The sequence below is a fragment of the Aulonocara sp. 'chitande type north' Nkhata Bay genome, linkage group LG5 (genome assembly GCF_057382095.1).
Source record: "Aulonocara sp. 'chitande type north' Nkhata Bay isolate Kocher_YH1m ecotype deep benthic linkage group LG5, A_spYH_male_GT1.1, whole genome shotgun sequence".
NCBI classification, from domain to species: domain Eukaryota; kingdom Metazoa; phylum Chordata; class Actinopteri; order Cichliformes; family Cichlidae; genus Aulonocara; species Aulonocara sp. 'chitande type north' Nkhata Bay.
The window spans coordinates 30,066,964-30,086,294 of NC_141348.1; the positions used below are offsets into that span (position 1 = coordinate 30,066,964).

Sequence of the window (19,331 nt, forward strand, 5' to 3'; positions counted from 1 at the left end):
GTAATACATCAGCTCAGTGATCTATTTGGTCGTGTGTGTGCGTCAACCTGCTGATTGCAAAACTGCAGCCAATCAGGCTTGACCTTGTGCGTAGAGGATTATTTGATGGGGGACTGACGCCTGGTTTGTTTTCAGACTTGATCGTGCCACCTCTTTTTAGCATTTTACCACCTCCTTTGACCAACAATGTCGCATGCTGGTGCACAAAAGGTAATTGAGCAAATTTGTCTTTTTTAGTAAATCGTCTGTTTTGGAGTTTAAAATACCTTTACTGTGTTTGTAGAAGCTTTATGCAGATGTGCAGCATGGCTATATTACTTGGTAGCTGTTTAGGTGATACACCTTGCAGGGTAATGTGACAGGCTTTAGTTTTTAAATGTGATTTTACTACATTTCTAACACACATAATTTTTTTCTAAGACAATGTAACAACAAAACAAAACAACTGTGATCTAGCTATCTGTCTGTCTGTATGTCTGTCTGTTTATTTTAACAGGGCAGTCCTCTGACACTGGTGCTGATGATTGCTTCTGCATCCATTGGAGGGACTCTTCAGTATGGATATAACCTGGCAATAATGAATGCTCCCACAACTGTAAGTTTTTGTATTTTAAATGATTTCCTGCCATTACTTTATAGCTATACACATACGTGTGAGTACATATGGTTTCTAAAAGAGTTGACAAGAGTCATGCACTGATAGTACATGTACTTAGCTACTTATGAAAACTCTTGCCTGTTATTTCACATTTGGGTCACGGTGTAATTTGGCAAAAACAAGAATTGGTTTACTTGTGCCTGTGATTAGTCATTCTTATTGTATTGGTTTCAGGGTTTTTTGGGAACTGATTCTGGATGCAGTGTTATGTTTTGCCCAGCAGCTGCACTGATTAAAGAGCACAAACTTTACCCAGAAGCAAACAATTCTGTAACCTTTTGATAATTCACAATAACACTGACACCTGCTTCCTGATGTGGATTCATAAAATATAATATTTAAGGTTTCTTTGCTGAGAAGATCAATAATAAAAACTGGCTAAAGGAGCTACAGTGTGGCTCAGATGTAATGAAAGTGGTAATAAGTGCTGGCCTGACTCTTCTTCTCTCACAGTTTATCCAAAGTTTTATCAACGAAACATTCTTGGAGCGATGGGACGTCCAGCTGGAGGAATACCAGGTGACGTTAGTCTGGACAATCATTGTCTCCATCTTCTCGTTGGGGGGGTTTGCTGGAGCTCTTATTGCAGGACCTATGACCATACGCTTTGGGAGGTAATGCACGTGTAAAGGTGTAAAAGCACATGTGCACTAGGTTACAAATTGAGACTTCAACATGCAAAGAACAAATGATCAACCTGCTGTCCGAATGATAGATCGTTCATTTACTTTCCTCCATCACGTGTAAATACTGCTCTGCAGAAGTCTTGCACCACTACTCATTTCTTTATACTGTGCTAGGAAAATAGAAAGTAGGAGCAGTGTGCAAACATATGTGAAAATACAGCATATACAAAATTGAACAATTCCAACGAGTTTGCAAGTCAGTATTTGGTATGACCCCCTTTACTCTTGAACACACTCTGAACTGTGTTAAGCAGCTTTTTTTTTCTTGTAATTTCTTTAAGTAGTCTTCAGGAATCGTTCTCCAGGCTGCTTTAAGGTATTCAGAACTCTTGTTGGATGTTAGCTTCCTTTTGTTCTTTTCTCTGTCAAGATGAAGAGACTTTCTGTTTTTCTCTTGTCTTCAGTTTCCTCAAATTTTTAAGGACACACTGCACACCATGCCAAAAATAGCACACTTTTCAGCTATTAGCACCTTGGTGGTGCAAAAATACTATTTTATGCTTTCAAACTGTGCTATCTTTTACATTTTCATAAATTCAGTGAAAGAAATGTAGACAAATTATGTGCTTTACAACAGGTTGCTTATAACAAAAAGCTGAAAGATACTAAAACTGGTTCATTTGTTTCAAAAAGTTACAAGAAGTCTAGATCCTTGGAAACTAAATATAAAGAAAGGAGACTTGTCCCAAGACTTTTGCACAACACTACATATTTATATAATGACTTGAGTTTTTTCTTTTATACTCATGTTGATTATGATTGATTCCTGCACTTTTACTGTAGTGCTTTTAAATGATGAAGCTTTGGGTTTTTTTTCTTGTGTCCACAAAACTAAAAGTCTAACAATGTTCAAGTCTTCCTGTGACACTCAACCAAAGCTCTAGAATAAATTTTTCTGCGTAGTGGTCTTGTAATATGACGTAACATCTCATCCATCAGTCTGTATTAAAAAAATAATAATAATTAAAAATAACTGTCCTCTTTTTTCTCCTGAAGGAAGAAGTGCCTGCTGCTGAACAACATTTTTCTCATGACTGCTGCACTTTTAGCACTGACGAGTAGAACCGCCAGATCTTTTGAGATGATCATGATCTCACGTGTCCTGGTTGGAATAAATGCCGGTATGTTAGTACAACATATAAGTAATATGCATGCAAACCGGTAAACTCAGGTATAACAGAGCAATGCAAGCAAAATATATTTTATAATATAATAAAAATAACTATTCAACAAACACTCCTAAAAGGACATGATCATTCTACAGGTATCAGCATGAATGTGCAGCCCATGTATTTTGGAGAAAGTGCACCAAAGCACTTAAGAGGAGCTATCTCTTTGTCATCAGCTGTGTTTACAGCATTCGGTGTCGTGTTAGGACAGGTGGTCGGACTCAGGTTTGTTCATCGTGCAGCTTATAATTGTCCATATACTCTATAATCTGTTGACAAAGAAATGTGTTAAGTAGATTTCACAAATATCCACAGTAACACTCTGGATTATTTCTTTAAAGAGAGATTTTGGGCAGTGAGCCGTGTTGGCAGTACCTTCTTGCCAGTAATGCCATTCCTGGACTCATTCAGCTCCTGACCCTGCCATGGTTCCCAGAGAGTCCCAGATATCTGCTCATTGATAGAGGAGACAAGGAGGCTTGTATTAATGGTGCGTACTGTATTATGTCAACCAGCAGCGAACAGTACATCACCCCCTACTCTCAGCTCAGGATATTTTTCATATAAAAACATATTTTAGACAGAAATCATTATCAGGTGTTAATTTTATTTTTTGATTTTTATGTTCAGCTCTGAGACGCCTGCGAGGCTGTGAGGTCCAGAGTAGCGAGCTGGATGAGATCCTGCAAGAACAGGCCGAAACCAAAGGAATGAGGGCGAGCCACCCCTGGGAGCTTTTTACAGATCGCTCTGTACGCTGGCAGCTCATCTCTGTCATGATCATTAGCAGTGCCATGCAGCTCTGTGGCAATGACTCGGTAAGAAGAAATTTCATCCGTGCTGTGATCTGAGAGATGTTTTGTGTGTGTTCTGGCTGTGAGGGTGTGTCAGGATCGCTGTAACTTATCCTGAAATGCATCAGATGTTTGTTTGGCCACAGGTTAATTTGAAAGTTGATCAGAAATTTTAGATGATGGATGGGTTTCTTAGTGTTTCTGCATGTCACATTAATTATGTATGCTGGTGATTAAGTATCAGGCCTCACTGTACTGCTGAATGAATAATATGTGATGCCTGTTGTTTTGCTTGAAGAGCCTGATAGGAACCTTCATGCCACACATACAGACTAAATTTGAGAGCTACAAGTTTGTCATGAGGAAAAGCGCTGACTACATGATCATGTGTTTCAAGGCTTTTAACCACATGCTTGAGGTTTTAGAGAGGGCAGTGGGTATTAACACTATTACCTTTGTACAAATACTACCGTAATCAGCTTATTAAAATCTTGTGAAAATCGAATGATGGTTTTAAGTGACCTCACATCTTCTGTTTTTCTTGCAGATTTACTTTTATGCATCATATGTGTTTAAAGAGGCTGGAATATCAGATGACAAAATCCAGTATGCTACAATCGGCACCGGGACATGTGAATTCACAGCCTGTATAATGTGTGTAAGTACCCATAATTAAAGCTCACATTATGTAACCAGCTACATCCAAAGAGAGACTGTTTGCATTGTTTTTAAAGCTGTATTGAAGGCTGCAGAATAAGGACTGAAAATAACCCCTACTAGTGTATATGCAGCCAGTAAGTGGGAACACCTACATGACCTTGCGTAAATGTGATACAGCAATCATTTTAGCAGGTTGCACAACGTTACGCATAGCTACGAAGTCTGTAAAAAATTGATTGAATTGCTAAAGAGTCATTATAACCCTTTTGTTTTTCTGGGTATTTCTGAATCTTTCTGTGGATACAAAGACACCAAGTTAAACTAACAGTTCTGTAACAATGGGGAGTGCCTCTCCGGTGGGGGACAGAGCCATTGCATGCAGGGAAAATAAAGACACAAGCAGTAGCTGATGCTCCCTTTACTTTAATCCTTAATAATTGACAAAAAATAAAAACAAAATAAACTTAATGATATGTTTCCTGCTTCCCTAGGAATTAAGAGAGTAGGTAGCAGTCAGGCACTGCTATTTAAATACACTTGATTAATGGATCATCAGCATGTGTTGTGTCCTATAAAAGCAGAAGTTTGGGAAGTTTTCTGGTTTGGCCCATACATACCCCGTACAGGGGAACATCTACAACAGAATGACTTGAAAAGAGAATAAACAAGGTGTTGTTCATACATCAACCTGACTGAAAAAGTGTGGCAGTACCTTAAGAAAGGTGTGCACAAACAAATGCCTGCACATTTCAATGAACTGAAGCAACACTGTAAAGAACTGTAGGCTAAAATTCCTGCACAACAATGTGAAAGACTGATATACAGAAAAGGAATATTTTGAGTGATTTCTGCTAAAGTGGTCCTACGAGCTACAGAATTATGGGGTTTATCTTGTTTGTTTGTCTGTTTAAATGTAAAAAGTTTTTCATACAAGTTTATTGACCTTCACAGCAGTAACGAGATTTTAATAGGTTAATGAAAAGAGCAAAGAAGCAAACACAAGTTTGAAGGTCTGTAAACCTTCAAACTTGTGTTTTCATGTAGTGTTATTGTGACACCATTATTGTAGTTTGTGTAATGAACTTCAGGGGTCAGAGTAGACAGATTCTGATTCCTTTAGAAAAATCTGGATAGTTGTTTGTATCTAACGTTAACTGACTGACTTCTATTAAACTATTTATCTAATTCATTGCAAAGACGCAGATAAAGTTATTTACTTGCAGCATTAGCCTTCCCAACTTAAAAAGAGGCTGCCCATTTTGACTACAAATACATTAACTGTTTATAAATGACACAAGAGAGAGATGGGCTTACCTCTAAACAAAGTATTTAACAGCCATATTCTGAGTATGTTTACTCCACTTTGCTTTCTTCAAAAACTAATACTAATAAAATAAAAATACTTTGCTTTCGCTCAGTCATTCTTTCTGCTATATGTTGGTTACCTAACTCTCGTGTTCTCATTTGACACAATAAGAACAGAGTCTGATGCACATTACGATTCTCTTAGAACCTGCTGGTAGAGCACAAAGGTCGGAGGTTCATGCTGGCAGGAGGCTTCACCCTCATGACCTTCTGGGCTGTCGTCTTCACGATCGCTCTGTCATTTGAGGTAATCAGCTTACTTTAAATGTGAACATCAGCTCATTTATGTGATATATATATGCACACACAATATTGAATTTAGGTGTTATCGTAGTCATCTGTACTGTCATTAAACCAGGTTTCCCCAGATTGACTAAAGTGACTAAAGCCATCTAGTTCTTGATAGTTACTGTACTTTATTAAGGATTATGATTATTTTGTATGAGCTTTAACCAGTGGTAAGGAACTAAGACACATCAGTGTCAAAATCGAACCACTGGGAGGCATTGTGAGCTAGCATTCAGGCACATGTTGATATTTATCTAGAGAGAAGAGAAATGCATAATGGACAAACAATAGAGGTTCAAGGTTCAAGGTTCTTTATTTGTCACATGCATGGTTATACAAGTATAACACACAGTGAAATGTAGCCTGACACGCTCCTCGACATGTGCAAAAATTGTGTGTGTGTGTGGGGGGGGGGGGGGGGGGGGGGGGGTAGAGGAAGAACATTATATATATATATATTAGGGGTGCAACGATACACAAAATTCACGGTTCGGTTTGATACGATACTTTGGTGTCACGGTTCCATATTTTTTCGATACAAAAGAATTGTTCATGCCTTTTTTAATTTGTCATTTATTAAAATTATAAATATATATTTTAACTCAAAAGTACAGTTTTTAAATTTAATGTTGCTGAAACAAAAGTAATTAAAAAAAATAAATATATCTCAGGGCTCTCAAAATTTCAAAATCCCTGGTAGCCCTTCGGGCAGGGACTCTTCAGTTTTTGGTAGCCCAAAATAAATGTAAGTAGCCCGAATAAAAAAGGGAGCAATTTTTTGATTAATGTTTTGTTTCCTTTACAATATTATACATTAAAGTATAATATTGTAAAGGAAACAAAACATTAATCAAAAAATTGTTGAAAAACAAATTACAACATTGTATAAAAATTACAATCATCAACTCAAATACTTGGTTCTAATTGAACAGAAATTTCTATGAACTTGTAAGAACTGTGTATGACATGAATCAGTCTGTGTCAGATCCTGAATTTGAAATTTCCGCTGAAGTCACAGGTAAGAGGCAAGTGGAACCAAGATCTAGGCCATTTGCTTTTTGAAGTTTGCAAAGACTGCTAAATTTTGCCAGTGGTAGTTCACTCTTTGCAACATAATACGCTGTTCTAAACAGATTTTTCAGGTTTATTTTTCGTATGTTATTTGCAATTGGTGTTTGTTCTGGGAAAGATATTGCAGACTGAGCAATAATGCATTTCTTGCATTTCTCATGGATTCTAATGGGGGCCTTTCTTAAAATGACTGGTCCCAGTAACAAAGGCGCTTGTCGACTCAGAAATCGAGAGAAAACCAACAACACACCCGGCAGAACATTATGTTATTTACACGGATGCACATAAGTGGTCCGCACGTGCGCATTCGCTGTCAAAATAAAAGACGCGCACCAGATAAGAAGTTGCAAGGCGCGTTTGCGTCCATATAAAAAGCACTGTTTTTGTCCGCTAAAGTGGGATTTTCACGGCACATTCCTCACCACATCTCTGTGCGTTCATCATTTGTTTGAAGCCAGCTCACCTCCTGCAACCACTTTTCCGAGAATACGCGCTTCTTTTGTGGTTCGGACTCCTTCTGACATTTCTTTGGAGGTAGAGGAACACCAAAGTAATTGCTTAAAGGAGCTTCTTCGACATCTTTAAGAGTTTTAAACAAATGTCTGTCCTCCTCCAGAAAATCTTATGTTTGCAAACACGCGTTGCAACTTCATATCTTGTGCGCGTTTTTTTTTTTTTTTTGACAGCGAATGCGCACCTTCTTTCCTACAATAGCCCGACGGGCAGGGCAGAGAGAGTTTGGTAGCCCGACTGGGGTTGCAAAATCGCTAGCCCGACGTAACGGGCTAGCGATTGTGCAAGCCCTGTATCTGATTGAGGAATCACTCATCTTTGGAAAAGAGAGTTTATTACAGAGAAATGGCTCTTTCCAAAATAAAAGCTATACTATACGCTTCTTCTGGGCTATATTCTCAGCAGCATATTGTAGCGGGTCAGGGCTGTTCGGGGTTCTGTTTGTACAGTTATGTTTTGTTTATGTTGCCATAGTGACGGGTGACGCCCTCTCGCTGCGACGGTGTGTCCTTCCGGGGTCAGAGGGCGCCCTGTGTGTTGTTGTTGTTGTTGTTGCTGTGGTGTTGCCGCGCTGAGCAGTTAGCTAGCGGCAGTGTTCTTCTGCAGATGTCAATAAACGGCTGTGCTCCCTGGCTAGCTTACAGGAAGCAAGACCAAACGACACCTCCGTCTCCTCCTTGTCTGAGCTCGCCACATTGGTGTCAGAAGTGGGATGATGGTGGCACCCCATGTTCTGACCCGAGTGACAAAAGAAGGCACCTGGACATTTGCAGGACTTTGTGTGGGGAAATGGGGTCGTCGGGGACGACTGACCCCTTAGGTGGGGGCTATGTAGCGGGTCAGGGCTGTTCGGGGTTCTGTTTGTACAGTTATGTTTTGTTTATGTTGCCATAGTGACGGGTGACGCCTTCTCGCTGCGACGGTGTGTCCTTCCGGGGTCAGAGGGCGCTCTGTGTGTTGTTGTTGCTGCTGTGAGGTTGCCGCGCTGAGCAGTTAGCTAGCGGCAGTGTTCTTCTGCAGATGTCAATAAACGGCTGTGCTCCCTGGCTAGCTCACGGGAAGCAAGACCAAACGACACCTCCGTCTCCTCCTTGTCTGAGCTCGCCACAATATTAAACATATCAGGTCCCCATAAGGAGAATCATGTGCTAACGGCTGTCTAAATGACTCGGGTAAAGTTTGTAGCATGCATGCTTGTTGTTTTTGTCTGCTTCCACTTGTCTTTGCACTAGGATGATGTCGGTGTAAATGTGCAGTCATATTCGTTGTGTTCCCACTAGTGCTTTCAGGTTAATCTCGTTGAAATGACGTCAACGCCACAACACGGCAAATCTCCGTCAACGAGCTACCCCTGCATGGGGCTAGACGGCCAACACGTTAACGAGCTAACCGCGCTAACACACTAGTTCCCACCCATGTAATTGAGCATTGCGTGGCACATCCAACATACTGTTTTACTTTAGTCCATGACGCGCTTACCTTCAGGGTCATATGTCACATGAAAACCAAAATAATTCCAAACGCCAGATCTGAATGAGGGTGGGGGAGGTTCAATTTGCCATGTTGCAAGGAGACCTTAACTTCTGTCTTGCTAGCTTGCCCTGCGCTCTTCCTTCTGATGATGCTGTCTGTGTTGAAGGCTCAGTGGATCTGCGCTCGACAGTGCAGCCTAGGCGGAGTAGTCGAACGCAGATTCACTGAGTGCTCAACACAGACAGCATCGTCAGAAGGAAAGTTGATAAAAATAAATTACAAATTTTGTATTGTTCATACATATGCGTACCGAACCGAAAGCACTGTATCGAACGGTTCAATATCGATACGAGTATCGTTGCACCCCTAAAAAAAAAAAAAATATATATATATATATATATATATATATATATATATATATATATATATATAGAGTATAGTATATACATTGGGTAAAGTAGGAAGTGATGTGACATATTTGGGATTTTTACAGACTTCTCTTGTCACAACTCTATGGTCTCTGTCAGATATAATAATGTTCTTGACTAGGAGTTGCTCACTGCTTTCCTCCCCACATGCACACAGCACCATACAACCTGGATGTCGTACCTGACCATGACCTGTGTCTACACCTATATTCTCAGCTTTGGCATGGGACCAGGTAAGTCTTTTACCGGGATTTTACATGCGACAGGTTCAAAATGTTTCAGTACTCAAACATACATTTGAAACAAAATGTCATCGTGTTTTACTATCTACACATTTTACTTATTTAGATCAACATATTTACTACATTTTATCAGTTTTCAGCATCTTACTTGGTTGGCTACTCCTTTGTTCATCTCCACAACTAAAGTAAAATGACTACACACTGTATCACTTTAAACTCTGATACACTACAGAGTACTGCAGGAGTGTGTAAAAGTGTGATACAGTGGTTATATTGATATGTTATATTGATATATCTAACCAGTACAGTTTTGTTTGGTTTTTTTTGTTTTTTCTCAGCTGGAGTGACTGGCATTCTTCCCACAGAGATCTTCAATCAGGCGGCTCGGCCGGCAGCCTACATGATTGCTGGCTCCATGATGTGGCTCAACCTGTTCGTCGTTGGAATGATCTTCCCATTTTTAGTAGTCAGTCTGTTGCTACATCCACACTTTAGTCAGCGTCTGTCCATCTGTCCATGCATCCATCCAATTAGCAAACCTGCAGCGAGGAGAAATAAGCACAAGAATGGTGTTCATATGCCAATAATATTATTACTAAGACAAGACTGGGGCACTGTATAAAGCGCTTTTCATGTTACCATGTTATTTATTAGTGGAGATGGCTAGATGGTACAAAGATAGGTTAGTTTTCAGTGTGGTGTTTGACATTTACTTGTCTCTCTGAATAGGGTCCCAGCTCTACCACTACAGAAAACAGAAAAGAAAAGAAAAGCCAGTGGGTCACATGGGTTTAGTCCATGTCGGAAAACCAAGATGCCAAATGAGACAGTAGCACTCCTCCAACATTACAATTATATACCATTTGTGTTAAAATGCTGACTATTAGATAGCTTACCATCTTAATATTGGAGCTGGTAAGAACACAAATTTAGGAGCAGCATTTTTGGAGTTCAACCCACAATAGGGACTAACAGTCATGATGCATCAGTATATCAATATACAGGCCCTATAAGTGATGTACAAAAGAATCCTCTTTTAATATTTCTTTTAGTATATGGCTTAAAAAAATGTATAACTGCAAAATATCAAAATACAGCTTTCTAAGTGGATGGGTGTGAATCCTACTCCCACTACTCACTACTCACTACTCCAGGGGTCTCAAAGTCCAGGCCTCGAGGGCCGGTGTCCTGCAGTTTGTAGATCTCACCCTGGGTCAACACACCTGAATCAAGTGATTAGTTCATTACCAGGGCTCTGGAGAACTTCAAGACATGTTGAGGAGGTAATTTATTCATTTACATCAGCTGTGTTGGATCAAGGACACATCTAAAACCTGGGGTGGCTGTAGCTCAGGTGGCAGAGCAGGTCAGCCAGAAGGTCGGTGGTTCGATCCCAGGCTGCCTCCTGGCTGCCTCCTGGCTGCATGACAAATATCCTTGGGCAAGATACTAACCCCGTGTTTGCCTACTGGTCGTGGTCAGAGGGCCTGGTGGCACCAGTGTCCGGCAGCCTCGCCTCTGTCAGTGCACCCCAGGGCAGCTGTGGCTACAATGTAGCTTTCCGTCACCAGTTTGTGAAGGACTGAATGTAGTGTAAAGCGCTTTGGGGTCCTTAAGGACTGAGTAAAGCGCTATACAAATGCAGGCCATTTACCATTTTACCATTTAAAACCTGCAGGACTCCGGCCCTTGAGGCCTGGAGTTAAACACTCCTGACATAAGTGATTTGATGCCCTTCCTGATGTTGCCCCCTCTATTTTTTTTAAATAGTGAATGTACTTAGCTAAATACAGCTTGTTTCTCCCAATGATAACTTGAATACACAGAATTTTTAATGTAGTGTTTGATAAACGTATGACTGATAACATTTTGTTTTCCCTTCACAGAGCGGGCTGCGTGAGTACTGCTTTGTGCCTTTTGCAGCGATCTGCCTGTTGTCTGCACTGTATGTTGGCCTTTTCCTGCCTGAGACCAAGGGGAAGTCTCTGTCAGTCATCATGCGTGAATTTCACAGGCTCAATTTCAAAGGCCAGGAAAACCATTTTGAAGCTCAAACCAAACCTCAGTATCAGCTGGGCGAAGTGTGTCTTTCCACAGCCTTGTAGACAGACTTTTTCTCCAGAAACATGCAGTCACACCCAGCGCATGCCTTACTTTGACCTGATCTGCATCAGCGGGAAGAAGTTTTGTGGTTTGGGAGCCGCTTTTCATATCTTTGAAAAACATTATCTGAAATGTTTTTCCTGTGAGGAAAATGGCAATTAAAAGAATTTATCTTTGACTTTTTCACATTATGCTTTATGTCACTGATTGATGTGAGACAACAAGTCATTGAAACTACTTTATATTAAGTGTACTGTAATAAGGTATAAATCATCTTTTCCACAGAAAGTCATATTTTTGTTATTAGACAGAGCTGGATACCTGACCTGATTCAGCAAATTAAAAAAATGCATTTTTATGATGTTTTGTTCTTTTATTATTATTAATAAATAACAACTGTCTATACGTCTTTGTTAAAGACTGCACAACACTTTATATTAAAGTGGCTCTCTTCAGAGACTAAAACGTGAGGCTGAAGATTAATGTCCAGTCTTAAATCAGAGCACAAAAGCAAAAAAACAGAAGAAATAAAGGCTATTCCAACTGACTTCCTGCTGATTTGAGTGTAATCTTACACACATTTTCACCAAAATGTTGCCAGAAATAGCTCTTAGATGGGATCTTTGCCATGCTGGTCAACATTGTGATCTATAACCATATTGAAAGACAGAGACATGAGCAAGGCAAGGACAGCAAAGTTTACCCGTCTAATGCTTTTCAACAACACAGTAGTTTAGAGCCTAACATGGTCCCTCTATGCTCTCCTATCAGTCTGCTCTTTCTCTACACACTTCCCAAGATCTTGGTTCTGAAATCATTACTACAGAATGATGGCAGCTTGTTTACAGCCGTGGTTGCCAAACCTTTGCCAAACCCATTCTTTCATCCACAATAAACTGATGCCAGTCCAGCATGACAATGTTTAACAATCATCACTATCATTTAAAAAAGGACCCAAGACAAACCTTGCTGAAATAAGGATCAGCATTAGCACAAACAAACTCTCATAGATCACGTTGACCCTGTAGTTTCACTACATATTTTATCCTTAGTCTAATGTTTTTATTTTCCAACACTGTTTTCTGCATATACTCTATTGCATTTGTAGGCTGGATTGTCTTAATTAGCTACTGTAAACTTAACACTGGGGAAAAATAAATATTAAAGTAAACACATATGAAACCACTGATCACAACACATTTACAGCTCCGAGCTCAGACTGAAGTGGACTAAAGTTTGTGTTCGGGATAGACAATGTTTTGTTCTACTGTACACAGTCCAGTGTTATTATACTCAATAAAGAAACAAATAATTTGAATAACAACAACAACAATAATCATCATCATCACCACCATCATCATCATCATCATCATAATACATTTATTACAGCAGCTGGTTATCGCGCACAGAAGACATGAGCAGCAAATATACTTTTATTTATTTTTTGATTTGTATGCGATGATTTATTTAACAAGATATGTGGTGACTGTTAATTGAAGCACAGTTTAAAGATCTACTAATTTATTGCTGAGATTTCATGACGTTCAGAGAACTGTGAAGCACATATTTTAAAAATGAGCAAAATATTTTAAAGTTCAGTTCAGCAGTGACTTAACACTTTCATGCATGAATTATGACAACCTTGATCAGGATTTTTCTTAAGTATTTTTATTCATCTTTAGGCATTAAAAAAAGATTTTTGAACTTCATTTTTTGAAACATGTACTTTTAGTTTTTTACATGTCCACTTAGGTGGACAACATACCTTTTGACTGGGTGGCAGGGTATGGAGTGACACATCAGTGTCCAATGTAGTGGTTTATGTGCAAGTACACCATCAGCACTGACACAAAAATAAGATTTTGCAAGAAAACAGCCATTGAAGAGCTGTCCAGTGTAGTGACCATTATGTGTGAAAGGGTTGAATATACTGATGCTCAAGCTGTTCAAGCTCTCAAGATCATGCATGCCCATAAGGCCACTCAGCTAAACACTGACATCTTTCAAACCTTTCAGGTTTGCTTCCGTTTCATTGGTGTATCAGTAAATTTTATCTTCATCGGGCTGTCAATGAAAACAACATTTTGGAGACAGAAACATCAACACAAAAAAACAAGAAAAAGTTACAAGAATAACAAAAACACATCAGTTAAATCTTTTAAACGTGTAACGAGGGACTCCGTTTGCAGTAACATAACACGCCCATGCTGCACACACAGTCAATAATGGTGTTCTTTTTATCTGTGTATCAGAGCCGCATGACCTTAGCTCATTGTACTTTCTCATGTTTTTCTGTGTGCGTCACAGATTAAAAACTAATTTCTAACCAGAAAACAGACTATACTGGCACAGCTGCAGTGATAGCAACTATGGGAATGTCATGTGCTATGAAATTAACGTGTTTTATGAAACATGATTGATACAATCTCAAGGTCACAGAGTGTATAAATGTGAGTAAACTGGTCTTTGTTGCTTTATCTATCTATTCTAGCTCACTGTAAACCTATACAAATGCATTTAAGGACAAGATTTTACTATTAAAGTAAAAAACTATATGAAACATCCACTGCAGACCTGCAGTATCCTGCCAACAGATCAGAAGCGTTAATTTCTGTGAAAGAGCTTTGTATAAAGAAATCAGCAAAACAGCATTGTCACATATTATTGGATTTTACTTTGATTTTAATAATTTGAGCACAATAAAGATTAAAAATTAGGTCAATAAAGACTGCATTACAGGCTGCATCTATTCAAAATTCACAAAAAAAAAATACATTACATTTTGCAAATTGATTAAAAAAACAGAAAATAGCAGAACATGCTGCAAAATCAAAGCATCTGTAATTGTAATTGCAAAAACGTACACACAGTACAAATTGTTTTTGAAAGCTATTCTTAAATACAGTGTTTGAGTAAAAGTACAACATTTGTAAAAACATGCTGCAGAACGCCTTTGGCTAGTTTTATGTTGAACTTCAAAAAATATTATGACATTTTAGTTTCATGTCTGTATCTACTAAATAAGGCACAGCTGTAACAGCAGCAGGGAGTGACTGTTTGGCAACATGTACGTGTTTTTATTAATCACTGCAAAGCTTAAAGCATTGGTAAGTGGTAAGATGCCTGTTAGTTACGCAGTGTACACATAAAATATGTTCACACTCAGTATTATTGTATATCTCACTGTAATGAAGTTTGCTATGGTTAAAGATTATGTCCTCACAGTAGTGCTCTATTAAAGTCTTCACCAGCCAGTAAGCTCTTCAAACTTTTTGTCACGACATTTGATGGCACATAAAAGTTATTTGCCTCCAATGTGATATTCAGTAGAAAAGAGCCTGTGATTTGCTGATTTCTAGTCCCTGTTGACTGTAATTTACAATAACAGTAGTGATATTACTTACTCGCCATGCAGTTTGCTTTTAGCATCGGATTCTCATGAAACACAAAAGCCAGAAAGGAGAAAGAAGAAACATTTAAAAAGTGCTGATGGTTAAGAAAATGTCACATAAGACTTTTTTTAAACTTATCTTATTTGTATACTAAATCATTTTTTAACTGAAATTTTTCAGAAAAACATGAGATTAAAAAAATGAAAAACAACACAAAGAAGCTTTTATTCAACAATCCATCCATCACCCATTTTTCTATTTACTTCACCACTTAATTGTTTGTGCATATGCAAGGAGCTGTTGGAAATTGGAAAACCTAAATGTGGTAAACATAAATATTCAAAGAAAGGGGGAAAAAATCAAAGTATAAAGCTGGTACCTACATTTCCATTAGTTCTTTTTTTTTTTTTGTGCGCACCAATAATTTATTGCACACGGGATAAATGTTTCCTAAACCCATGATGATGTGCATATAATTGATATTGCATAGACTTTGTTTCTAAATAACAACTGACCTGACCCCATTATAAAAGATATAAGACTAAAAATATCACCCAATGGGTTGATAACATATGTCAATATTAAAATGTGAAAATAAGAACAACCAAATTACAGATTGTCCAAATTGTTTTCTTTAAATTGCCTATTTTGTCAAGCTTGGCTGCTAAAGTTTGTCTATTTAACCTCGCTAACCTTTCTGCAGCACATTCAGAGTTTTGTGAACTACACATGGATGGTAAGGTACAAAACTCCAATCGACGAATCTACCAACCAGCTCATCTGGTCCTTCTTCGTGGCTGTTTTAAGTGTGCGATGGTGGGCTGGGGCTGTTCACAGTGGAAGCCTTCCTGTCACCTATGGCCAGTAATTGCATAAGCATTTGTTGTTTATTAACAGCAGGCACTGCCTTTCAGACACTCTGATCTCTCAGATATTAACAGGAGGATATATTAGGCCAGGGATGTCAAACTCGTTTAACACTGAGGGCCTCATACAGCCCACTTTGATTTTATGTGTGTTGGACCAGTGAAACTGGTACTTCAATAACATGTTTCAGCAATTTCAACTGAAACATGTTATTGAAGTACACACTATCTGCATGGCTTAAATTGTCAGAAGTACATGTGTAAATTTACAGGAGTCTATAATTTGGTGATAGAGGATGTCTTTATCAGCAGGGAAAGCTGTAAAACTTATAAAAATACAGTGAAAAGTCCAAGATTTATGTCCTCCTTCACATTTTCCAAAGCCATCCAATGCACCACATTGGAATCTTGGCTATTTTTATTCTCCTCCATTATGTAAAATGCAAAAATGAACTGATACTGCCACTGTAAAGAAACAATTGTTTTCATTCGTCAGAACTTTTAATGTTGTAACTGACCACACTAGTAAACCTCAGTAAAGATCTAACATAAGTCGCCTTGAGGCGACTTATGTTGTGATTTGGCGCTATATAAATAAAATTGAATTGAATTGAATTGGCAGACTGATGGAACAGACTTTGGATGTAATCCTTGTGGTATTTCTGTGTCCAACAGCTTTACAGTGGCTGTGGCAGGAGGACAACTTAAAGATGGAGTTGGACGACATGCAGTTGGAGCGGGAGAGGTCTCAGGGAGAAAAGGCAAAGACTGTAAAGGATCTGCTCACCTCTCGCTGTGTGCGATGGCAACTGCTGACTCTAGCCATCCCTTGTGCTGGCCTTCAGTTTTGCGGCATCAATGCTGTATGCTTATGTTTCTCTGCCGATATGACAGTTATCAACTTAAATCTGTTCGAAATTGCAGTTTCTAGTTCCCTTTCATCTGTCATCCTCTTGTTCAGCTGTGCTTCTACGCCTTTGACATCTTCCGTGAGTCTGGAGTGCCAGAGGACAAGATGCATTACTTGGCCATTGGTATTGGAGCAACAGAGCTCATCGCTATAACGTTGTGTGTAAGTAAAGTTGCATAAATTAGACTTTACATCTAAAAAGCTCTTGGTTATTGGGTGATTCTAAAAATGTCTTTTAGTTTTACTTCTTGGGCACGATTCTGCACATTTGATCATTTACATAAATAATAAAGAAGTAAAGACTGGGAAAGAGGAAAGAACATGCTCGATACGAAGATTTCATAAAAAATAATCAAACATGAAGAACATTGTTATCAGTTTTTGCTTATTTGCTGTGCATCAGTCCTTCTTGATCGATCGTGCTGGCAGAAAGAAACTTATGGGCTATGGCTATCTACTGATGGGTATCACCATGTGTGTTCTTACCGTCATGTTGTCAATCAAGGTAAATACATTCAGCACATTTCCTCTTCTTCTGTTGTATGTTAGAGGATTCATTCCATCAATCCAACTTTTACAGGATCTGAATTCATGGATCCCGTATGTGAACATCACTCTGATCTTTTGTGTCATTTGCATTTATGAGCTTGGGCCTTGTGAGTTACTCCTTTTTTTTTTTTTTTTTACCCAACTCCTATATAAAAGATTTCTGCGCCCATACTTGACTGAGCTTCATATCTAAATAGCTTTTTAATGTTTGAATCTTCTTGCAGCTGGAGTGTCTATGGTTCTCCTTGCTGACCTCTTCCTACAAGTCTGGCGTCCTTCTGCTTATGTGGTTTGTGGGACCATCAACTGGCTCTGCATGTTTGTTATAGGGTTGTTGTTTGGCTATATTGTGGTAAGATAGCCACTGTAGATATACCATAATGTATCTCCATCGTTATATGTGTATTTACTCTATGCCACCCTGCTGTTTATCTAAAAGTCTTTTTTGTGTGTATCCATACAGGATGGACTTGGACAATTCTGCTTCCTGCTTTTTGTGGCTTACTCACTTGGTAGTGGAGCATTTATTATATATTTTGTCCCAGAGACCAAAGGAAAGACAATGGTAGAGATTATGGAGGACTTCAACAAACTGAATTACAAGAACAGGACAGGTGATATTGAAAACACTGATGTTGTTCTTGAAACTAAATTTTAACTTTTTTTTCCTCATGTAAGTCACCTGTAAGTTTCCTTTATGCAACCAAGTGCAGTTATTGCTTTTAGCAAAATTCTGATAGATTACATATGCAAAGGGCTGATGTTACATTTGTAAATATGTACAATTAAAAATAAAACACATCTTTGATCCTGGTCTCTGCTTTTATAGTTATTCACATAAAACACCAGCAAATTATATACAGTATTAAGATTTATATAGTTTTTCATTCATTTAGTAGTTAGTTTTTTCAGTTTATCCCTTCAATTTGAATACTTGTAACACAGCAATGTTTTGTGTGTTTTAATAAATTTGTAAATAAGTGAAATTATCCTTCTTTTGATGGTAAGAAAAACCACTGAACTTACCAAAATTCTTGAATTATTAGATGAAGAAAATCACCTGGCCCCTTGTCAGGTTCAGATTACTTAATGGTACCTGCAGAAAGATTCTGTCTGCAGTATAGGTGCGTTTCCCATCCTCACATGCAGTTTGATGACAAACTCCCACAACAAATGAACAGAATACAACATAACAAAGACATAAAGCTAATATTAGCATGTCAGCTGTTCTCTTATTAGCAAAGGGTCAACACATCAGGTAGATTGGCACGCTTAAGCTACAGCTATCAACTTTACAAATAAATAAATAAACAAAGGTGACAGTCATGCCAAATTATTATTGAATTTATAGGGGCAGTTCATCAGTCTACTTTGAAACAAGCTTCAAGCCCACTGTCTTCTAATTTACTTTGCCTCAACAGCAGCAGGTCTAAAGAACAACTAGGCAGGACCTCCCAGCTTAAGCTGCAGTGACATACATATCAAAGAGTTAAAAAAATGTCTTAAACCAAGTGTTTACAATAGTCTAAATCCCTAAACTTGTGGTTTTACCGTTGTTCATTCTGCATGGCTTATTTGTGCATCTGCATTGTGTTTTAGTTTTAGTGTATTAATTTGTGCTCGTGATTCAGCCCTCTTACGCTTAAAATCTAAAAAGAGTAATGACACAAAGAGGAAGAACATATTCATACTCCATTTTCTTCTTTGAGGTCAAACATCCTTAATTAAAAAAAAAAAAAAAAAAAAAAAAAAACATGACATAAACCCACACTCCATAAATTCAGTAATTTGATTTAAAGTTACCTAGGTGTAGCTTAAGGAAAACAATATAGATCATTTAATTTTACCTTTCAGTTCAGACCCATTTTAATTAAAGTTGTTTGTCTACTTTGTTAGATTAAAACACAGGACACTACATTATTACAGTTATTATCACGATCAAACAGAAGCTATGATGGTTCTCATTTTGTCAAAAAGAGTGGCACTGCGACAAAGTGGGTAATTGTTGGCACTAAAGTGATCATGTGGGTGAAATACTTCACGACAAACCAGGCGATTTAAGTGACCGTGAACACGCCACTGAGTATTTCAGAGAGATTTTCCTCACAACCACCTCTAGGGTTTTTTTAGAGAATGGTGAAAAAAAAAAAAAAAATCCAGTGAG

The 19,331-nt window shown here is 38.4% G+C and overlaps 2 protein-coding genes and 1 long non-coding RNA gene across 3 annotated transcripts; 2 read left to right on the plus strand and 1 right to left on the minus strand.

The window, feature by feature from the left end:
• The first annotated feature begins 151 nt into the window (after window positions 1–151).
• Window positions 152–11,947, plus strand: slc2a11a (solute carrier family 2 member 11a). The gene is made up of 12 exons (XM_086292916.1): window positions 152–210; window positions 497–595; window positions 1,112–1,272; window positions 2,341–2,465; window positions 2,609–2,738; window positions 2,855–3,003; window positions 3,144–3,331; window positions 3,855–3,965; window positions 5,478–5,579; window positions 9,263–9,338; window positions 9,686–9,813; window positions 11,234–11,947. The coding sequence occupies exons 1-12, from the start codon at window positions 187–189 to the stop codon at window positions 11,450–11,452; spliced, it is 1,512 nt and encodes a 503-aa protein (XP_086149042.1). The 5' UTR covers window positions 152–186; the 3' UTR covers window positions 11,453–11,947.
• On the minus strand, window positions 9,253–10,478 carry LOC147330940 (uncharacterized). The gene is made up of 3 exons (XR_015129127.1): window positions 10,244–10,478; window positions 9,987–10,092; window positions 9,253–9,886 (listed from the first exon to the last, which is right to left on the minus strand). It is a non-coding gene; the product is annotated as an uncharacterized LOC147330940 (long non-coding RNA).
• A 3,624-nt stretch (window positions 11,948–15,571) lies between the features above and the next one.
• Window positions 15,572–17,825, plus strand: LOC147330941 (solute carrier family 2, facilitated glucose transporter member 5-like). Its single transcript, XM_086294077.1, has 7 exons — window positions 15,572–15,578; window positions 16,384–16,571; window positions 16,670–16,780; window positions 17,022–17,123; window positions 17,199–17,274; window positions 17,392–17,519; window positions 17,631–17,825. The coding sequence occupies exons 1-7, from the start codon at window positions 15,572–15,574 to the stop codon at window positions 17,823–17,825; spliced, it is 807 nt and encodes a 268-aa protein (XP_086150203.1).
• Window positions 17,826–19,331: the final 1,506 nt, after the last annotated feature.